This window comes from Podarcis liolepis, assembly GCF_965112155.1.
Source record: "Podarcis liolepis genome assembly, chromosome: 11".
NCBI classification, from domain to species: domain Eukaryota; kingdom Metazoa; phylum Chordata; class Lepidosauria; order Squamata; family Lacertidae; genus Podarcis; species Podarcis liolepis.
In genome coordinates, this window is record NC_139565.1 from 17087074 (window position 1) to 17109034 (window position 21961).

Here is a 21961-nt window from a genome sequence, read left to right on the forward strand (position 1 = left end):
CCTGAAACTGTTCTTAACCCGAAGCACCACTTTAGCTAATGGGGCCTCCTGCTGTTCTTATCCTGAAACAAAGTTCTTAACCTGAAGCACTATTTCTGGGTTAGCGGAGTCTGTAACCTGAAGTGTATGTAACCTGAAACGTATGTAACCCGAGGTACCACTGTAGTGTGTTTTGAAAACTGAAGCATGGTACCAATATTTTTATTGTAAACACCAAATTAAACCCGTATTAACAATTTCTGCTAAAAATGTGGTATTAACAATGTGTCACTTATGTGAATTGCATATTAGTTCATGCTTATCAAAATAATAAATAAAAATTGTTGCCGACCCCCCCCCCCCGCAACTAGACATTCTGTTTTGGTGCCCACAAGCCAGATCCCAGAAGCCATTTGGCTCCTAGCTTTTCTATCCCAGTTTCTAACATTGCCTGGTGCCTTCATTACATATTGTTAGGCACCAGGCAAAAACATTCTACTTCTCCTAGGCCACTTGAGAGGCACATTTGCAGCACATTCTTTTCCTCAAAGAATTCTGGAACTGTAGTTTACTGCCCCCTCAGAGTTGTAATTCCAGGAGTACTGCCATAAGAATACAGAAGTTGGCCAACTTTGATGATGAAGTGAGCAAAAGATGATTACTTGGCATAGTTTTTCACTGTGAAATATACTACAAAAACTGCAACACCTGAACCATTTTTTCAAGGTATTCAAAATTGTCCTAAATAAATTTTAAAAAGCTTTTAGAACATATAATTAAATACATCTTACACAATTTCACTTAAACGATTGCAACAGTACACTGCCAACAAACAAAGAAATGCAGAGCTTGGGAGGGGGATCAGAGAAGAGAACTGGAAAAATGGCAGGCAACAGGACTTCTAGCGCCTTTCCGCTCCCCCTCCACTACACCCATTCTGTTTCAGAATAAGATTGGGGGGCAGAGGTCTACAGGGAGAAAAGTCTCATTGTGTTCTCACCCCAAGTGTATGGCCACACACCACATTTGAAAATGGTTAAAATAAACTAGGGAATAGCACAAGTGGAAGCTTCCTAAGAAACAAATTTTGGGTGCCATTAACAAAAAATAAAAAGGCAAAGCAACAGCAACAGCAAACTGACAGGACAAAACTGTTAAAGGAAAGTTTTAATAGCACCCCTGAAGGCATTCCTTTGCAGAGCTCTGGAGGTGTATGAATCAAGCTTATCAGTGCAAGCAAGCACCTGCTCATTCCAAAGAAGTGAGGCCAGCCAGCAAAAGGAACATACCCAATACTAGAAAGCATACAAAATGGAAAAGGTTCCATGGAGTTATGAACCAAATTATTCACTGAGCACTGGAGAAAAGGAGCTATCTGCCCTCTCCCAAAGTTACACACATTTCTTTAGGCAGGCAGCTCTGCAAAGCTCAAAAATGTAAACATGAACATAAACAGGAGTGATTTAAATTCTCACATGTATTGTTAATGCTTGACCAGGAATGCTCTTATCAAAATAGGAAAAAATTCATATTAAGCGCTTCTCTTTCAAGAACTGCATTTAAAATAAGTACCTATCTTGTTGCAATATATCTCGCCGGTTTTTCCCCCCCTAAAATCAACAAAAGTAAACACAGAAAAACTTCCCCTTCTATTTTAGCTCTAAAGTGGACTACCACTTTAGATAAGCTATTTAAAAAGTTAGCCAAATTGTGTAAGTTGACAACTTTGTACATAAGTATCACATGTTAATAACCCATGTATTTAGATCAAATCTGAACATATGAAATGATGATGAAAACATGGCCCACCCCAGTGTCATACACCTCATACTGTCAGTTAGGCCGGAAACTGCTCTTAAGAAGAAACCTCCCAGCCCTCTTTTTCATTCATTCAAATATTACCACACTAGCTATAGCACATGGCAGCAGCTAGAGGAGTCAGACTAATATGCTCACTACTCGAGAAATGAATGGGAGGAAAGGGGAGGAGACAATAACACGCTCTCAAACCATGCCTGATTCTCATCTCTCAATGGAGTAAAATGTGGATTTTGAATCTGTTGTTAGCTCAAGCTTTGCCTTGTTTTAAAGTGAAGATTACAAAACATGCTCTTACTTTACTGCTCACCTTTACATAGAGAACATGCATGGACAGAAATACAAATAAATTAACAGAAGGAACCAGAAAGGAGGAACCGAACATCATGCGCACCTCTATAAAACAGGATGAAAAGTGTTGCCGAGGGAAACACATGAATAAAGAGTTCTCTCACACCAAAATCTCTACGTAGATAGCATGATTCTAACTTCTGACATGGTATCTCCCCAAACATGAAAGTGAGGGGAAGTTATCAAACCCTCTTATGAAACGAGCTTCATGGAGGAGTTCCACGCTGACCTATATTAACTGCTTTGGGGGCACGCAAATCTAAGGTGGCCACCCCAAGCAGGAGTAGGGAAGGCATGAGGAAGTATGGTGTGGAGATTCCAAGGGACAGGGTGGGGTTGGAGGCAGGAAATGGAAGAGGGTCTATGACGTCAACATGCAAGCAGCGGAGTAAGACCCAGACCCTGGTCTCTCCAGCAGGCAGTCCGCTTCAGTCATGTGCTGCAATGTGAGAAGGGAGCTTCTTGGGGACCAAGAGAGGCCACATGCTCCTGGCCTGATGACCTCCAGCCAGTGTTAGAAAGTGGGATATGAAAGCTAGGAGCTAAACGGCACCTTAAAACGAGGTTACAGGCGCAACAACGGAATGTCTGGGCACATGCTTTCTATAACAAGAATACAGTGCTGAAAATGAATGAACGGCAGCTAAAATGTTATGTTCATTTTTCACCTGGTTTAGCCCACCCCCGTAATATCTTCTCCGGTCTTTGGAAGTGGGGAGGCAGGGAAAGCTCCTCTTTTCCTTCCACTCTGCAGTTTTAATCGGAAATCTAAGGCGCAGTGCTATGCCCAGAGCTCAGAAACAGCACGCAAAACGCGCCCAGAACAATGGGAGTTTGGAACACCGAGCGCCAAATGGAGTGAAATATTGGGGGGGGGAGCCCCGCCTCACACAATCACATGTTGTGCACGCGCAACATTTGAATGCCCATCAGCTTTGGGCGGGGGGGGGAAACCCTCTCACATATTTTATTTGGGGGGGGGGGGCTAGCCCTAGGAATTGGCTTCTATGAACTCTTATTGAAGCCAAGATAGGACGAGAGATCGAGGGGGCCTCCGTCTCCTCCTCGGCCACTTACTTGCCCAGGAGCTGGTCGTGCTCGTTGCGGATCTTGCCCAGCTCGATCTGTAGCTTGGCTCTTTCCCGGGCCGTGTCGTCCAAGGCTCTCCGGGCATCGGCGAGCTCGGCTTCGTAGAGGGACTTGAGGCCGGTGAGCTCCCGGCCACGCACCTCCTCTCGCTCGGTGACCTGGAGGTGGAGCGCGCTGTTCTCGATCTCCAGGCTGCGCACCTTGTCGATGTAGACGGCCAGGCGGTCGTTCAGCTCGCGCAGCTCTTCCTTCTCTTGCAGGCGGCTGATGCGCGTGGGGCTCAGGGGGGTGCTCGCCGCGCTGCCCCGAGAGCGCTGCCCCGACGGCGTCGAGGCCATGGCCGCCACCGCCGCCGCCATGGCGCGCAAAAAACGCGCGGGGAAAGAGGGGGAGGGAGGGAAAGAAGCCCAAAGGGAAAAAAGAGGGGAAAAGAGCCCGAAAGGGGTTCAAAAGCGGAGAGCTTGGCAATGCAAGGGTTAAAAAAAAAAGCACAGCAATCCTAAAAGCAAATTGCCAAAAGAGCAGCGAGGCAGGGAGAGGGAAAAGTTAAGCGCGAAAGGAAACGAACCGAGGATGCAAATGAATGAATAAAAATAATAACCCGCGAGGGTGAGGAAGCGAGCGAGCGGGAGAAAAGGGAGGAGGGGGGGAGGAGGAGCGAAAAGAAACGAAGGCGGCTCTGCAGGTGCTTCGCTGAGGCGAAATGGATGTTCCAAGCAAATAAAGAAAGGGAGCGAGGAGAAGCGGCTCCTGCTCAGCTGGGACCCGGCGCCGCTGCAAGGAGCGGAGCCACCCGCCCGGCCAGCCTCGCGTATCCCGCCTCCGGCCGCTCCTCCCCGGGCAGAACACACAAAACAGGCGGGCTCTGCTCCGAACCAATATGGCCGTCGCGCGCTCGAGCGCCGGCCCTCCCTCTCTTCCCTTCCTCCTCCTCCTCCTCCTCCTCCGCTCGCCTATGCCCCCACCGCACGTGACCCGCGCTCAACCAATAGGGCGCCGAGCGGGGCTCTTCGCCGAGGTCTAGACGCTAAATTCAAAACCCTCAACTGCCGGCGAGGCAGCGGCGCGCGCGCGCGCTCTCTCTCTCACACGAACACGCCCACCCACGGCTGAAACCCCCAAGTGCGCGTGCGCGGTTAGGCCGCCGACGTTCCTTTCTTCTCTCCCTCGCTCTCCGCCATCTCTTGTGGAGGAGGAGGAGGAGGCGGAGGAAGGGAGCGGGCGGACGGGCTGCTTGTTTATCGGGCCCTGGAGCGCTTGGAAGGAGCCGCTGTGTTGTTTTTCTTTCCCCTCGCGCACGCATTTGTCCTTCCTGGCTATCTGTGAGGGCTGGCGGCGTGAAACTTCCCCTAAGCCGCTGTTAAGCGGGCAGCCCAGCATCCTCTTCCGTTCGGTCTGTTTGAACGCGCGGACCGTTGGCTTTCGGCGGGAAAACCCTGAGGGGAACCGAGGGGGCTGCGTTGGCCAGCTCAGGGTGGCGTCCAAGATGCGGGGATGGGAAGGCCAAGGTTGTGAAACAGGCGGGCTCAGCCCTGCCGTTGAGACAGGTGAGCGCTTCAGGCGCCCCGTCGAAAGAGTCTCGTCCCGTTTTGATGGATACAATAATGGAATACTGAATGGTTTAGTTTCTGTAAAATATGCTGGGATTTATGATATCCAAAATGAATTGTGGAAAGAGAAGAAGGGAAGTCAATGGTTTTAAGGATGTTTAAATGAGTATTTTAAATGGCAAAACTGGAAATTTGTGTTTGTGTACGTACATGTGTGTGTGTACACACACATTTTATATATATATATATATATATATATATATATATATATATATTTGCTTTCGTAGATTTTCACGGGTATAGGAATGCAGGTTTTGGTGTCTTCGGGTGTCTTCCCGTGTAAGAGTTGGGGTGTCTAGGCGACGTTTCGACGAGGTCTCACTCGTCATCTTCAGGCTGGTGCTTTCGGCTTCTTGTTACTGGAACAGAGCGGGATCTCAGTGTTTGAGTTCATATAAATACTGTAGAGGGGTGTGGTGTATTGCCTCAAAAGTTCTGGGCAGAGGGGAAGTTCCCAGGCTAGTGTTCTTTTCTTCTTTTGTTCCTTAATTACTTGAGGGATATCTTGAGTGATTTCTTGAGTGATATTCTGAGTACCACTTAGGTACTCTTTTCCAACACATGAAAGAAACAGGACACGAAATTAATTTTGCAGATTCCAAATTGCTCTTTAACATGGAACATCACCACAAGAGAATAATCATGGAAGCCATCGAGATAGAGAAACACCCTCACAACATGAACAAGCGTGACGACACGTCCCGCCTGCCAGACATCTGGAAATTAGCCCTCCCCACAAAAACCGACACCAGATCCAGAGGCACACAGAACGCCACCACCAATCAACCACACCAGACCCAAACCCAGACCCTCTCCACAGATAAATTACAGACACCATCCAGTAACCAAACCATAGTGGCACCTCCGGATGCTGCACCCCCCTGCAATCCCTACACAGATCTGGCTGGCACAGGGCACAAAACCACAGCTCGCCCCTATACACGAAGCCAAGCCAGAGCACAACTAAGTGCAGTACAGCCATCTTCCCAGAAAAACTCTTCACAAATTCAAGAGGTCAAGACACGAAGGCTTTAGCAACTAATCCACACCTAATGACCCACCTAAGTGGTACTCAGAATATCACTCAAGAAATCACTCAAGATATCCCTCAAGTAATTAAGGAACAAAAGAAGAAAAGAACACTAGCCTGGGAACTTCCCCTCTGCCCAGAACTTTTGAGGCAATACACCACACCCCTCTACAGTATTTATATGAACTCAAACACTGAGATCCCGCTCTGTTCCAGTAACAAGAAGCCGAAAGCACCAGCCTGAAGATGACGAGTGAGACCTCGTCGAAACGTCGCCTAGACACCCCAACTCTTACACGGGAAGACACCCGAAGACACCAAAACCTGCATATATATATATATATATACACACACACACAAAAGGTCTTGTCCTTTTCTGCCAAGGATATTCTTCCGCAGACACCCGAGAAGTGGAATGAAGAAACATTCCTGGCAACAAGGGCATTGGCAGGATTATTGTAATAACCAGCAGTTTCATAAGAGTAAATAGTTAAAGTCAATGAATAAAAGAAGTTAATTTAGAATGGGCAGGAAATGATAAAATAAATTAAGGAATGGCACAAAGAGGAAGAAGGAAGTCAGGTTTCAAAATGTTAAAATGACAGTAAAACTATTGAAATAACTGAAAATCATAAATATAAAAAATAATGATAAAGTAACTTGGCCGCACACCTCTCCATTGACAGGGATGCCTTTTGCTGCTCTCTGTCTTGTTAGTTCTTACGTTTGTACACTTCCCTTCAGCTGAACCTCACTAGGCAGTTCACAACATAAAGAAAATGAAAACATATTTGACTGTCGCAGTGCTAACTGGCCTTTCAATCCATGCTCCAAGGTTTGAGGAGGAAAAGGGGAGTCTTCTAAAAAAAGGCCTGCCTTTTCTCCACAAATAAATTCAGATTACATGTATTCAGATTTAGGAAATTCTGTGAAGGAAGTTCCTCCCCGCCTGTCCTACCTTGCCAGGAAAGTGGGAGCAAGTGGCTGTTTCGTTACAGCCTGCCAGGTCCTCCGCCCCTTGTAAATATGTACTCCCATTTCTGCAAAGCTATAACTTTTCCCTTGCTTCAGCGAAAAGAGGCCTCCTTTCTGCAGCAGGTGGAGTTTTCTTGGCATTTCGCTTGGAGGCAATGGACACAAGACGAACTAAGATTTATAAGACAACGCTGAGCAGATCTCAACGTTGTATCTCCTATAAGGAAAACAAAAACTCATTGGCAGGTTCTCTTCCGATAAAAAAATATGCAATTCTGAGGAGGGGCTGGTAAGCCACTGCTAACGTTATTTGTCAACGGCTGTCCTGTACACATGACATGCAGTGGACGCTCGGGTTGCAAATGTGATCCAGGCGGGATGCACATTTGCAACTCACAGTGTTCAGAGCCCCCAGTGGCGCATCTGCACACACGGGGGTTGCGATTTGGCGCTTCTGCTCATGCACAAAGCGCAATTTAGCACTTCTGCGCATGCATGACTGCCGAAACCCAGAAGTAACCCATTCCGGTACTTCCGGGTTTTGGCAGGTCCGTAACCCAAAAAAACGCAACCTGAAGCGTCTGTAACCCAAGGTATGACTGTATAGGAAAGCTGGACTCTGATCTCTTGTGCACCTTTCCTTGGAGACTAAAAACCAAGAGAGAGAAAAATATATTATCGTGTGATAATATGTGTGGCAGCCTCTGAAGACGGTTGGGAAGCTTCAGCAAATGCAGAATTCAGAGGCCCAGTTGCTCACCGAAGCAAGACAGTTTAAGCCATCCTGGTTTGACTGCACTGGTAGCCAATTAGTTTCTGGGTCCAATTCAAAGTGCTGGCTTTTACCTATAAAGCCTTAAATGGCTCAGGACTGCAATACCTCAAGGATCGCCTCTCATATGAATCAACCTGGACTCAGCAATCACCATCTGGGCCCTTTTTTGTGTGCTCCAGGAGAGGGTCAGAGGGTTGCAACATGGGAACGGGCCTTTTCTGCAGTGGCTCCCCATTTGTGGTATGCTCTCTCCACGGTGGCTCGTCTGCCGCCTTCATTATCTTTAGGTGCCAGGCAAAAACATTCCCCGTCTCCCAGGCCTTTGACTAATTACAGTATTTACTTAAATCTAATGCACACCTTTTTTTTTGCCAAATCACATTGCAAAAATTTAAGTTGTACATTAGATTCGATGGCACATTTACAGTGGTGCCTCGCAAGACGAAAAGAATCCGTTCTGTGATTCTCTTCGTCTAGTGGTTTTTTCGTCTTGCGAAGCAAGCCCATTGAAGGATTAGCAGATTAGCGCTATTAGAGGCTTTTAGCGTCTTATCTGCTGATCGGATCAGCTGATAAGCGGCTTAGAAAAGGGGGGGACCAGCAGGAACTCGCAAGACATTGTCGTCTTGCGAAGCAAGCCCATAGGAGATTTGTTTTGCGAAGCACCTCCAAAACGGAAAACTCTTTCGTCTAGTGAGTTTTCCGTCTTGCGAGGCATTCGTCTTGCGGGGCACCACTGTACATTTGCCAGCAAATACTTTTTTGGTTTTGAAAATTGAGGTGTGCATTAGATTTGATGGTGCATTGGACTTGAATAAATACGCTAGATAATGTGGGGGTAATTAGGGAGGCAGGAGAGGTTATATTATTTAATAATATCATTCCAAACTTGCGCTAGCAAGTTCCATATTCTAGCAGAGTTCCAAACATCGCCCTTTTTAGATTATGCAGCGATCAGCTTGTTGCTGACTCATCTGAGTCTTACTATTAAAGATTCCTTCCTGGTAAAATCCCTTGCCTTTCCCTCTTAAAAAGAATACAGTGGTGCCTCACAAGACGAAAATAATCCGCTCTGCGAGTCTCTTCGTCTAGCGGTTTTTTCGTGTTGTGAAGCAACCCTATTAGCAGCTTAGCGGCTATTAAAGGCTTAGCGGCTAAAAGGCTATTAGCGGCTTAGAAAAAGGGGGGGGGACCGAAAAAAATCGCAAGACTCGCAAGATGTTTTCGTCTTGCGAAGCGCATCGAAAAATGGAAAACCCTTTCGTCTAGCGGGTTTTTCGTCTTGCGAGGCATTCGTCTTGCGGGGTACCACTGTAAACACAATAATCTGATTAACGTTAATATAAAAATAGGGACACAGGTGGCACTGTGGGTTAAACCACAGAGCCTAGGACTTGCTGATCAGAAGGTCGGCGGTTCGAATCCCCATGACAGGGTGAGCTCCCATTGCTCAGTCCCTGCTCCTGCCAACCTAGCAGTTCGAAAGCACGTCAAAGTGCAAGTAGATAAATAGGTACCGCTGCGGCAGGAAGGTAAACAGCGTCTCCGTGCGCTGCTTTGGTTCACCAGAAGCGGCTTAGTCATGCTGGCCACATGACCTGGAAGCTGTACACCAGCTACCTCAGCCAATAAAGCGAGATGATTGCCGCAGCCCCAGAGTCGGTCACGACTGGACCTAATAGTCAGGGGTCCATTTACCTTTACCTAAAAATAGTTTACTCACAGATTCATTCAGGTTCACAGACATATCCCTGAAGGTAGGTTTTGGTTACTTAACAACTACAACTATTCCATAAAGAAGTTAGTCCCAAGTGACTGCAGCTAAGCAGTCACTTATCCAATTATACAGCAACATCCAAAATGGAGAACACACACACTAATCAGAATGTGGAGGCCGTGCGCTCCTCCATGCTAGTACAACAGACCACACCCTCTTAAAGTCACATGTCTACTGTAGGAATGTTGTACTTGACTGCAGTTTTACATCCCACAAATCTATGGCTTTTTAAACTGGAGGGGGATGTTTTTGTTTGTTGCTATGGTATGTATTTTTATGTTTTTATATTGCAAACAGCCTTGCAATTTTTAGGTGAAGTGTGTTATAGAAATTTAATAAATAATAATAAATATCTTAACTGGGTTTGAACTGGCACTCTAGCAATCCATGGGGTCAGAGGGTAGAGCAGCAGTGGGGAACCTGGGGCTCTTTAGATGTTGGCCCCAGCCACCATAGTCATTGGTCAAGGGTGATGGGAGCTGCAGTCTTAACTTCATCTCTGGAGGGCCAGAGATTCCCATCCCCTGGGGTAAAGTATAACCCCAGTACTGTATGTATAAAAGACTACATACACAAAAAGGTAACTGAAACAAATCACTTGTTTTATTGATGCATAATGCATTCAGAAACTAATGTTACAAATTTGATGAACTTTGAAGGGAAATGTAACAACGTAGAGGAAATGGCAGGCAGCTTATTTAGACAATGATATGGATTAAGAATTACATAATTGCACTCGCAAAGTAATGCAGGGTAAACTGAATAGGCATATAAGGCCATGTCTACATTATGGTCTTAAAATACAGCCAAGTTCTTTTTTCAATTCATACTGAAACTAGTTTGGGTTAAAATTAATCAAAACAATATTTCATGAGACAGAAGAGCTATGGATAATATTCTATGTACTATGCTTTTCCTTATAACTGAAAATTGTGAAGCTCTTTTGAAGTTCCTATTTTAGCATACAGAGTTTTCAAAAAGTATTTCTAAGTTTCCTGACATTTTGAGATAAAGTACTTCTAAAAGTCAGAATGTTGTTTATTTCCTTGACATCTGATGGGAGGGCGTTGCACGGAGCAGACGCCTCCACCGAGCAGGCCCTCTGCTTGGTTACGTGTAACCTCACTTCCCACAGCGAGGGAACCACCAGAAGGCCCTTGGAGCTGGACCTCAGTGTCCGGGCTGAACGATGGGGGTGGAGATGCTCCTTCAGGTATACTGGGCCGAGGCCATTTAGGGTTTTAAAGTTCAGCACCAACACTTTGAATTGTGCTCGGAAACGTACTGGGAGCCAATGTAAGTCTCCCTACATTGGAAGAGGTGGTAATCCTTTGTTCCTTATTCACACTGCTCACAATAAATCTAGCTTTCCATTTTTGACTCACCACACACTGATTTGGTAGACTTCCTCTTTCATCTGTTAGTCATCAGTGCAAACCAACTTCCCCTCACAAGCACTAATCCTGATCTCAAACTATCTAAATCTCAGTATTAGAACCTCAGGAGAACTGTGGCAACCCACATTCTGCACCTAGCAATGTTTATTTGGAAGTAGTCCCACTGAGTTCAAAAGTGCTTTTTCAAAGAAACATGGACAGAAATATATAGTCTTTAACATTTGCTAGAAATCTAAAGTACATGTGGAGTGGTAAAATCTGCAGATAAAATGAAGCCAGGAAGCATTGGTTATAGAGAAAAATCAGGAAATTATACAAGATTAACTGTATCTTCTCATGTTCTGAAGTAATAGAAATGGAATGTAATTCATAAGTAAATGTCTCTGGAGGCAAATGACTGTACAACTAGGCACTGTGAGTGCAGGAGCAAAGGATAGCAATTTAGCAAGGCTAAAAAGCACAGCAGGTCCAAAAGCAAGAGTCATGGTCCCTTAAAGCAGCGTTTCCCAACCGCTGTTCCGCGGCACAGTAGTGTGCCGTGGAACTTTGCCTTGTGTTCCGCGTGGAGGCGGCCAAGTCGGGCGGTGAGAGGCGGGGCGGCGGCAGCGAGCACATGCGGGGCTGCGAGCGAGCGAGCTCCCACCATCGCCGCTCGCTACCGGGCCTGCGCATCCGCTCGCTAGTGAGCGGGGAATCCCATCCGCCCCCACGTGAGGGGGAATCCCATCCCAGCCCCCGCGAGAGCAGGGGAATCCCATCCGGCCACGCCTCCTGGCCAGCCAATCGGCTGGCTGGTGGGGGCGTGGCTTACCCTTTTTAGGGCCGGAGCAGAGAGGGCTCGCCCTCTCTTCTCCGGCTAGCCCCATCGCCGCTCGCTATTGCCGCTACGAGGTGCCGCTACTGGGCCTGCGCCTGCTCGGCAAGCACACGTGGGGCGGCGAGCGAGCGAGCTCCCACGTCCGACGGCACCAGGCAGGGGCCCTTGGCCGTGCCGGTGCCCACCGTGCCCGCCTCCGCCCAGGAGGGCGGCAAGCAGCCACCGCCACCCCCGCCGCTGCCCGGCAACCGCGCCGCCACCCCCGGCTCCCCGCGGCGGGTGATCGTGCAGGCTTCGACGGGCGAGCTGCTCCGCTGCCTGGGGGACTTCGTGTGCCGCCGCTGCTACCACATCCCATCGCCGCTCAGCCTGCGCGTGCGCGATCGCTGCGCGCTGACGTCATGGGGCGGGGCTTTAATGGTGGTGTGCCGCGAGATTTTTTTTTTGTAAACAGGTGTGCCGTTGCCCAAAAAAGTTTGGGAAACACTGCCTTAAAGAGAGATAATATACAAGTGTTTATATGCTAATGCTAGAAGCCTCTGAGCCAAGATGGGTGAAACAGAGTGCTTAGTCTTAGAGGACTTCATTGATATAATAGGCATAATGCAAAACTGGTGGAACAGAGAAAACCAGTGGGACATTGTTATATCTGGATACAAATGCTATAGGAATGTCAGAGAAGAATGTACTGGAGCTGGTATCATTCTGTATGTTAAAGAGGTCATTGACCAAGTCCAACATGCTAGAAATCCCAAAAGGGACAGACTCCTCCACAGAAACATTGTGGGTGATGAACAAGGCCCTAAGAATAATATAGTACACGAGGTGTGCTATCGTCCCACTGAGGAAAATGCTCGAGGAAATATTAGGATGAAGAATAAAATCAAGGAAGCATCCATAAGAAGAAATGTTGATTATGTTAGTAATGGGCTATTAGAACTAGTCTCGCATAGATTGGCTACATATGTGTTCCAGTCACAACAAAAAGGAAAAATTTCTAGATACCCTAATATGACTCTGCCCTAGAACTGTTGCTCATGGAACTGATCGGAGGGGTGGTGACCCTAGAATCTGGCACGAGGTATAAGAAGTGATGTTAAGCCAGTTGGAAGCAGTAGCCATAGTGCTATTAAATGAAATATACATGTACATGGCCAATTGCCAAGAAAAGCCAGCATGGTCAAATCTGAATCAAAATAATAATAATAAATTTTATTTATATCCCGCCCTCCCTAGCTGAAGCCGGGCTCAGGGCAGCTAACAACAATAAAACAGTACAAAAGTACAGCATAAACAACACTCTAAAATCATTCATTATAAAATTAATTAATTCAAGCCACTGGCAACTATTGGGCCAGAGCTCTGCGAAGATTGCCGAGGGAGGGAGTCAGGCTGTGCCCTGGCCAAGGCCTGGTGGAACAGCTCTGTCTTGCAGGCCCTGCGGAGAGATGTCAAGTCCTGCAGGGCCCTAGTCTCTTGTGACAGAGTGTTCCACCAGGTTGGAGCCGCAGCCCTGGTCTAGTTGAGGCCAGCCTAACCTCTCTGTGGCCTGGGACCTTCAAGATGTTTTTATTTGAAGACCGTAATTTTCTCTGTGGGGCATACCAGGAGAGGCGGTCCCGTAGGTACGAGGGTCCTAGGTCGTATAGGGCTTTAAAGGTTAAAACCAGCACCTTAAACCTGATCCTGTACTCCACCGGGAGCCGGTGCAGCTGGTATAGCACCGGGTGAATGTGATCTCGCAGCGAATACCTCGTAAGGAGTCTCGCTGCAGCATTCTGCACCTGCTGGAGTTTCTGGGTCAGTCTCAAGGGCAGCCCCACGTAGAGCGAGTTACAAAAATCCAGTCTGGAGGTGACCGTCGCATGGATCACAGTGGCTAGGTCAGGGCAAGAGAGGAAACTACCCCCCCCCCGCCACACACACACAAGCAGATGAATGTTAAAAAAGAATTTGAAAGACAAAGGCTTTTAACAGTGAGTCCGTAAGTGGCTGTGGAGGCCAGTTCTGGATCCACACATCCTTCCACAGTGGGGACATAGGTTTCCAAGCAGGAGTTGATCATGGTGAGAGTTTACCAAGCGTGCCTTCCTCTTGGCACATTTCTCGCTTTCGTCCTGCGTTTCAGCGTCTTCAAAGTCCACAACACCTTTGGTCAAGGCTGTTCTCCAACTGGAGCGCTCGCAGGCCAGTGTTTCCCAGTTTCCAGTGTTTATACTACATTTTTAAAGATTTGCCTTGAGAGAGTCTTTAAACCTCTTTTGTTGCCCACCCGCATTACACTTTCCATTTTTAAGTTCTGAATTTACAAATTTACATTGGAACAACTCTGAAAGCATACTCACCATGCTCTGGTCAGCTATCCCTGTCGCTTTCCAGAGTTGAGCTTCAGGAAACTAATTCAACTCATTGTCAGCAGAAGCTGGCCTCCGGTGCGCATTATGCTGATTGGTTGGTTCTGTGATGTCACAATAGGACATCCCTTTCTCCCTCATCCTTCAATCCAGGAGAGGTTTGAGAAAACTAAAAATGCACTGTGCTTTTTTTAAAGAAAGAAAGAAAGAAAGAAAGAGAAGGAAGGAAGGACAAGGCACCAATGGATGCTAAATTGAATAAAGAAGCAAGTATGTAGTCCTTTGAAAAGGTAAAGAAATAAAGTCTACCTGAACCATGTCTGAACATTGGAGTTTCTGGAAAAATATGGAGGAGGAATCCAGGCACACCTCAGGGGAGACTAAAACTGTAGCAACTGCTGCTATGTACAGTATACATTCATACCACACCCTATTGGTCCTTTATAAAAACATTAAAGAGCAGTGTCCTCTCTCTTTTTTACACAGTTCAGGCCTTTAATGATAGAGGTTTTTCCTCTCCGCTTTCCCCAGTCTGTTGTAAGCAGAAGGGATGCCTTAAGAACAAGAGCTACAGAACAAGCTGCCTTGCTGCACCTGCCACAATATAAAGTTGCCATAGAGTTAGGATTACAGCATTAAATAGCTCTGTGTAGCAGCTGGTGCTGAAGTGAAAGAGTCTGTGTGCACACATAACCTCAGAGCCAAAATAATAAAATTGTGTGCGGTGCTGAGGAAGTTGAGGTCCTGTCCAGATGTTTAATGCTGGCTTCAATTCCCTTTCTTAGGCTGCCGCCTGGGCTCAATAGAGCTTACTTCTGGGTATATATATATATAACAAATATTTATTTCCTGGGGGAAAAAACAACGGCATTTTTCCTTGAGTAGAATATAAGTGGATATCCAAAAACATGCCATTAAGCCATCTTACAAGGCAAAAAGCCCAAGGTAACCATGGTAGGGTTGCCATATTTCAAAAAGTAAAATTCCTGACACCCGCAAAGTTGTCGGGGTTTTTTTAAGAGAATCACCAAAATTGTTGTAATTTTAAGCTGCTTTTTGCATACATGTGAGTTTTTTCCAACATTTTGCAGATTCCCCCCGACGCCATTTTTACACCCGAAAACCAGGCCCTGTCAGGAATTTTCCTCATGTATGGCAAGGCTAGAAGAAGGAGGAGTTTCCCAGGGCAACGGGGTTGTGATGTCATAAAAGTCCTTTTACACAGGGTTTGTTTTTTGCAAGGTTTTCTGGGAACAAGGAGGAGGAAGCAAGGAGAACACTGTGCGGCGATGAGAAATGTTATAAAGAAATATGAAATGTGGGTGGTTCTGTGGCTATCTCAGAGCACTGGGTGTGCTTATCAGTGATGTGGATGCCCCGTGTTTGCACATGTGATGTGAGCACGCCCTGTGGCGTGTGCACACAGCCACTGCAGAACTTGGGGGGGCTGCCCCCCACCCCCCTTGACGCACCTGCTGATTATCATCAGGTCATGGCAAAACTAGCTGGATTCAATTAGCTGACTGCAATGCATCTATTGGGAAATGGAGTGAAATCAATCATTGGGTTTGTTTCCATAGATGAGTGTCAGGTATGGAGGTACAGCTTCAGTTTGGCCCTTTCAGTGGTCTTAGCTAAAGGTAAAGGACCCCTGACAAGTCCAGTCGCAAACAACTCTGGGGTTGTGGGCCTCATCTCACTTTACTGGCCAAGGGAGCTGACGTTTGTCTGCAGACAGTTTTTCCGGGTCATGTGGCCAGCATGACTAAACCACTTCTGGTGCAATGGGACACTGTGACAGAAACTAGAGCACACAGAAACACCGTTTACCTTCCCACCACAGCGGTACCTATTTATCTACTTGCACTGGCGTGCTTTCAAACTGCTATGTTGGCAGAAGCTTGGACAGAGCAATGGGAGCTCACTCCGTCACAGGGATTCAAACCGCCAACGTTCTGATTGGGAAGCCCAAGAGGCTCAGTGGTTTAGACCACAGCACCACCCATGTCCCAAATAAACAAGCACACAATCACTGATAGGTCCCTCCGCCATTGTGAGGCTCAAAGCAATGATGATGATGCCTCCCCAGCTGTTGCCATTTCTTGGGTTTCTGGTGATGTCACAAAAGCACTTGGCAACTGAGTGGATATAAAGACCTTAGGCTCAGTGGTTTAGAGCACAGCATCACCCGCGTCCCAGGACTCAGCTACACAGCTGCAAATAAAACGTTTTAAGTGTGTTGTAGAGGGCATTATACAAATGAGACACTTTACGGCGATGGTGAGCTATAGCAAATTCAATATATTTTTTCAAAACTTTTTTTTAAGAAACATTTTCACAACGTTTTTAATACGCGTCTAGATTCCACCCCAGTCTCTCTCACTGTCTTGCCTACTGCACATATGTACAATTGCAGACACAAATAGGCGTAGGAGGTTTTATAAGCATTTTAAGATCATATATGAACAAATAAATCTTCATAACTGTATATATAAACCACAAGTCTGAAACCCCACAGAAAAAGTCCTGAACAAATTGACCTCAAATATTTCTCTGCAAGGTCAAAGTGGGAAACCTCCCCATTGTCTCTTTCCTCACAAATCCTGTCCTCACAAATCCTGTCTTAAGGGCACATTCAAGATATGATCAGGGTGTGAGCCTGTGACCTAGAGTCAGGAATTAGTTATCATAACAAAAAAGTGGCCAGGATACCATTTAATCCAATCAGCTAACCTGCCAGACAGGAAGAAACAACACACCCAGATTTCTGCTCCTTCTCTGATGTGTTAATGGAGTGATCTGGGCTACACCCCTTCTGTGATGTATTCTGTGATTTATTTATGATGCTTTTGGGAGTGGTCTTGTTCTGCAGGGCTGGCAATTTCAAATGTCTATATAAGGGCTTAAAATAAAAAATTCCTTCCAGTAGCACCTTAAAGACCAACTAAGTTAGTTCTTGGTATGAGCTTTCGTGTGCATGCACACTTCTTCAGATACCAGTGTGTGCATGCACACGAAAGCTCATACCAAGAACTAACTTAGTTGGTCTTTAAGGTGCTACTGGAAGGAATTTTTTATTTTGACTATGGCAGACCAACACGGCTACCTATCTACTATATAAGGGCTTGTGCGCCTGTGCTTGAGGTCTCTTCCCCCCCCTCCGTGTATGGGGGGGGAGCACCCTGTTGCAACACCTTTAAGAAAGATCAGGCTTATTAGCTGCCTTGCTTCTCAATATTCTATGGTTGGCCTCTGTTATTTTTCCCTATAGACAGAGAACCTAAAAAGAGGACTCTATATGGGCTCTTGGGTACCCCATAAGTAGAAAAGAGCAGGTTTTTTTCTTATAACAGAGGTAACTTGGTAAGGAAGAAAAAGTTTAAGAACTTTTAAAGTCATGTAAACAACACTTCCAAGCTTTAGCAAGTGGAATGACCAGTTCTCCATCTTTATTGTATAACCAGTTTTCAGCCGGAATGAGGAAAATAAAGCAATAGCCAAGGAAAATAAAGCAATAGCCAAGATTATATCTTGTTCATTTTGAACACGATCACTTTACATAACTTTTGATTTCTGCAGTGTATGCATTTTATTCTTTATGCATATGCTGCTTTTTTAACCTTTCCTATGACGCGGGTGGCGCTGTGGGTTAAACCACAGAGCCTAGGACTTGCTGATCAGAAGGTCAGCGGTTCGAATCCCCGCGACGGGGTGAGCTCCCGTTGCTCGGTCCCTGCTCCTGCCAACCTAGCAGTTCGAAAGCACATCAAAGTGCAAGTAGATAAATAGGTACCGCTCTGGCGGGAAGGTAAACAGCGTTTCCGTGCGCTGCTCTGGTTCGCCAGAAGCGGCTTAGTCATGCTGGCCACATGACCTGGAAGTTGTACGCCGGCTCCCTTGGCCAATAAAGCGAGTTGATCGGCGCAACCCCAAAGTCGGCCATGATTGGACCAAATGGTCAAGGGTCCCTTTACCTTTACCTATGCATACAGTGAAACCTTGACTTATGTATGGCTCTACTTACGTACGATTCCAGTTACAACCTTCAGTAGGTGCTTCGACTTATGAACTTTCCTCTAGATACAAACAGAGGCCTTGCCAGCAGCCCGGAGCTCACCTGGCCGGCTGCAGAGCTGCGCTGGGGCCTCTGCTGCCAGGGAGAGGGCCCCCATCCTACCTCCAAAACTATGGAAGAGGTTCCGCCTGCAAGAGGCACAGAGGGCACACTGCAGCCCCAAACCCCACCGAGAAACTAACCTGAGGAATTCCAAAGAAGAACCTGGCCTGGCAAGAAAAAAAGTGACCCTGGCCAAAGTGAACCAGCACTTTACTGCCCCACCCACAGCTTGTAGTCAAGTAAGCCCATCCACTCTCAGTGCACGTAAGGAAAATAAAATGTTAATTTTTTCATCTACAATACTGTCTTATTTATTTTATAGTACATTGATTATTGCCTTCATTTTATGGATCTATGGACTCGTTAGACAGTAAAATCCGTGTTAAATTGCTGTTTTAGGGGGTGTTTTTCATCATCTAGAACAGATTGATTCACTTTTCCATTACTTTCTATGGAAAAGTGTGCCTCTACTTATGTATGTTTCTAGTTATGACCGGACTTCTGGAAGGGATTATGGTTGTAAGTAGAGGTTCCACTGGTAGAACCTCTACTTACGACTGCCTCTACTTGGGCCCGATCCAAGTTGCGACTGCGGCAAACCCGGAAGAAAATACTGGGTTTACCGCGATTCAGATGGACGGACCTCCGGAACTGATTACGTCCGTAAGTAGAGGTTCCACTGTAATAGGCCAGAAGGAGCCTGGGTTTTGCTTTCTCTTTCTATCTCTTTTCCTTCTGGTGTGGTGTTCTGTACATAGTATGCTTAGTGTTATGTACTGAAGTTCTCACCCTGGGCCAGCAGAGGGATACTGTAGATAGTTTTCACTCAGGTCCACATATGTAAATAAGGGGTTGAAAGTGATGTTCAGTGATTGGATAGTTACAGAAAGTTGTTACAGTTGCGTTGTAGTGGAGCTCTATATAAGCAGGCTGGCCGAACCCTTCAGTTCAGGTCTGTTCTGGCCTGTGAATAAATAAGAGCTGTTTGAAGAATCGCTGTGTCGTCTGATATGTTCACCCACAACTTAACACTTAGCGTTAAGGTTTAGACTTATTATAAGTTATTGTAAGCTTAAGTTAGGTCTGCTGCAACTGGATTTCTTATGGACGGTGCCAATCCTGAATGTATTGGATTTGTGACCATTATGCCCATTTGCCTTCAGTAGCAGTGAAGATCTGCTGGATGAAATATTAATTGCCTCTGGTCTATTTTTTTGGGAATCATGCAATGTGTTTAAGTTGTTACTCTGCTAACTACACATTGGAATCTGCTCTGGATCAATATTGAGTAGAATTTCATGACGGGCCTGGCACAGAAGCCCTTCACATCCCCAGAGGGAGAAGTGACTTTGCCACAGCCAGGAATGCCTTCCAGCCAGCCGGTATCGCAAGCTTCGAATTTGCCCTGTCAGATGCGACACTGCTGAAGCGTCAGCCCTCCATATGGATCCCAAAAATAGATATACACCCAATGCCTGATCAAAAGCCTACCTACACCTGTAATCAATAAAAGTTGCGGCCAATTTAAAATCCCATAACGCTGTTCTATTCGGTTTGAATCCCCACGACGGGGTGAGCTCCGGTTGCTCAGTCCCAGCTCCCGCCAACTTAGCAGTTTGAAAGCACACCAGTGCAAGTAGATAAATAGGTACCGCTCTGGCAGGAAGGTAAACGGCGTTTCTGCACACTGCTCTGGTTTTGGTGTTCCGTTGCGCCAGAACGTTGCGCCACATGACCCAGAAAAACTGTCTGCAGACAAATGCCAGCTCCCTCGGCCAGTAAAGTGAGATGAACGCCGCAACCCCAGAGTCGTCCGCCACTGGACTAAACTGTCAGGGGTCCTTTTTCTTTTTCTTTTTAAACTCTAAATCTGCCCCTAGACATATAAATTAATAAATGCAAATCCATATCCTCTTCTGTCCCCCCTTTCAGAGATGCGTTTTCTTCTTTTCCGGCAATACAGTGGTACCTCGAGTTACATATGCTTCAGGTTACATACACTTCAGGTTACACACTCCACTAAGCCAGAAATAGTGCTTCAGGTTCATAACTTTGCTTCAGGATAAGAACAGAAATTGTGCTCTGGCGGCGCGGCGGCAGCGAGAGGCCCCTTTAGCTAAAGTGGTGCTTCAGGTTAAGAACAGTTTCAGGTTAAGTACAGACCTCCGGAATGAATTAAGTACTTAACCCGAGGTACCACTGTATGTAAGCGGCTGCTCTACCTGCTTAGCTTCAGCAAGGTGAAGACTCTACCCTGACAACCATAAATCCGCCACCTAAACATGTTTCAGAATATCAATTATATTTAAGTGCTGAGTTTTGCACACCATCGGTGCTGGAGGCACAGTTGCGGAAACTTACATTATGATTTCACCTCTTAAATGTCCCTGTTGTGCTGTAGAATCAAGATCAGCAGAAGTAGCAATCATGGTGATGTGCGAATCAGGCATATATTTAAAATTAATTCTACTTGAAACGGACACTGTAACAAACACTCCAAACCCTGCTCTCCCTCAAAATATGTCTTGTCTGCCATGGACCTTTCTTCCAGCCACAAAGGAAAGGAAGATCAGGGATGACCCTATTATCAGACAGAAAGAGGCAAACACCTGAGACAGCAGAGACAGGGGAGTCAGCCCTGAGGGAGACTCTTTTTACTCGTAAGGCCCAAGCAAGTGAGCAAGCATCTTCGTTTGTGTGTGTGTTTGTGTGTGTTTCAACTGCAAACTCATAAATAATATAATGGAGCCTGCACCATAAAATCATTAAAACAGCATCAAATCATAAAACCCTTAAAACACAATAAATAGGGATTGTAGGACAAGATCTGCGAAGAAAAGTAAAGAACTTGTTTATGTATGCCACAACAGTAGCAGAGTCTTGTTAACAAAAGGATGTAAGAATGAGGAAATCCCAACAAAAGAACTGTGACAAGAAAAATTGATGAGCTATGTGGAATTTGGGCCAAATTGACATATAAACTATGTGAAAAGGACAACTTCAAGGAAGAATGGGAGCTTTTTCAAACTATCTAAAAAGACAACAAAATGAACTGGACATTCACAAATTTATTAGCTGAACATATGATAGACAAAGTAAGGATATGTACAATTTTATAACTTGCAGAAAACAATATATGTAAAGAAATCAGGGAGGGGAGCTGAGGGAAGTCCGTGGGGGGGGGGAGAGGGAGGGTTGAGGGGGGAAGGGGGGAAATGATGTAATTGGTTAAGAGGATTGATAAATTGTTATGTGGAAATTGGTTAATAAAAATATAACACAATAATATAACAAAATCAAAAGCAAAGGTTTAGTTTGAGTAGAAAGAAGCTAAACAAATGTAATCAGTGTTGGGTAATCAGGATGACTCCTCCAGATAACCACAGTGATCTGCCTAAGGGACAAGGTAATCCAGGTCATTTAGGATTTTATACGCTTGAACTTTGCTCAGGAATGTACCACCAGCAGGTGCATTCTGCACTAGCTACAATTTATCAATGAAAGACAAGCGCAGCGTAGAGCACATTGCCAGCAGTTCAGACTGCAGGTTAGCAACTTGCTGCCTCACTGCCTCTGTCCAGGAACAGCTGTACCAGATGAAGCTGCAAGGACTCTTCAACAGTACTAAGGACACCTGTGCCTCCGTTGACAGTGATGGATCTAAGAGATTTCCCAAGCTACATACTTGCTCCTTCACAAGACAGTGCAACCCTGCCAAGAACAACCAACAGGGAACAACTCACTCACACAGGGCTTACATCATACCAGAATTCAGCCTCAGTTTAGTGTCTCAGGGCTGTCTTAAGCATATCCGGCACTGTGGTGCAAAGATCCCTCCAGCGCCCCACCTCCCCACCCCATTTCCCAGAGTT

At 46.1% G+C, this 21961-nt stretch overlaps 1 protein-coding gene and 1 long non-coding RNA gene across 3 annotated transcripts in view; one reads left to right on the forward strand and one right to left on the reverse strand.

Annotated features, from left to right (window-relative positions):
- LMNB1 (lamin B1) overlaps positions 1-7066 on the reverse strand; it is a 28107-nt gene extending 21041 nt beyond the window's left edge. The window contains exon 1 of one of the 2 annotated variants that reach the window (XM_083464545.1): positions 6836-7066. In XM_083464545.1, the coding sequence (XP_083320671.1) occupies positions 6836-6993 (158 nt within the window). In that variant the 5' untranslated portion in view covers positions 6994-7066. Of the gene's footprint in view, positions 1-3225; positions 4320-6835 lie in introns of those variants that run through there. The other variant, XM_083464544.1, reaches the window with a different exon arrangement.
- LOC310688356 overlaps positions 1-21961 on the forward strand; it is a 387571-nt gene that overhangs the window by 19921 nt on the left and 345689 nt on the right. The gene's annotated exons all lie outside the window — the stretch shown is intronic.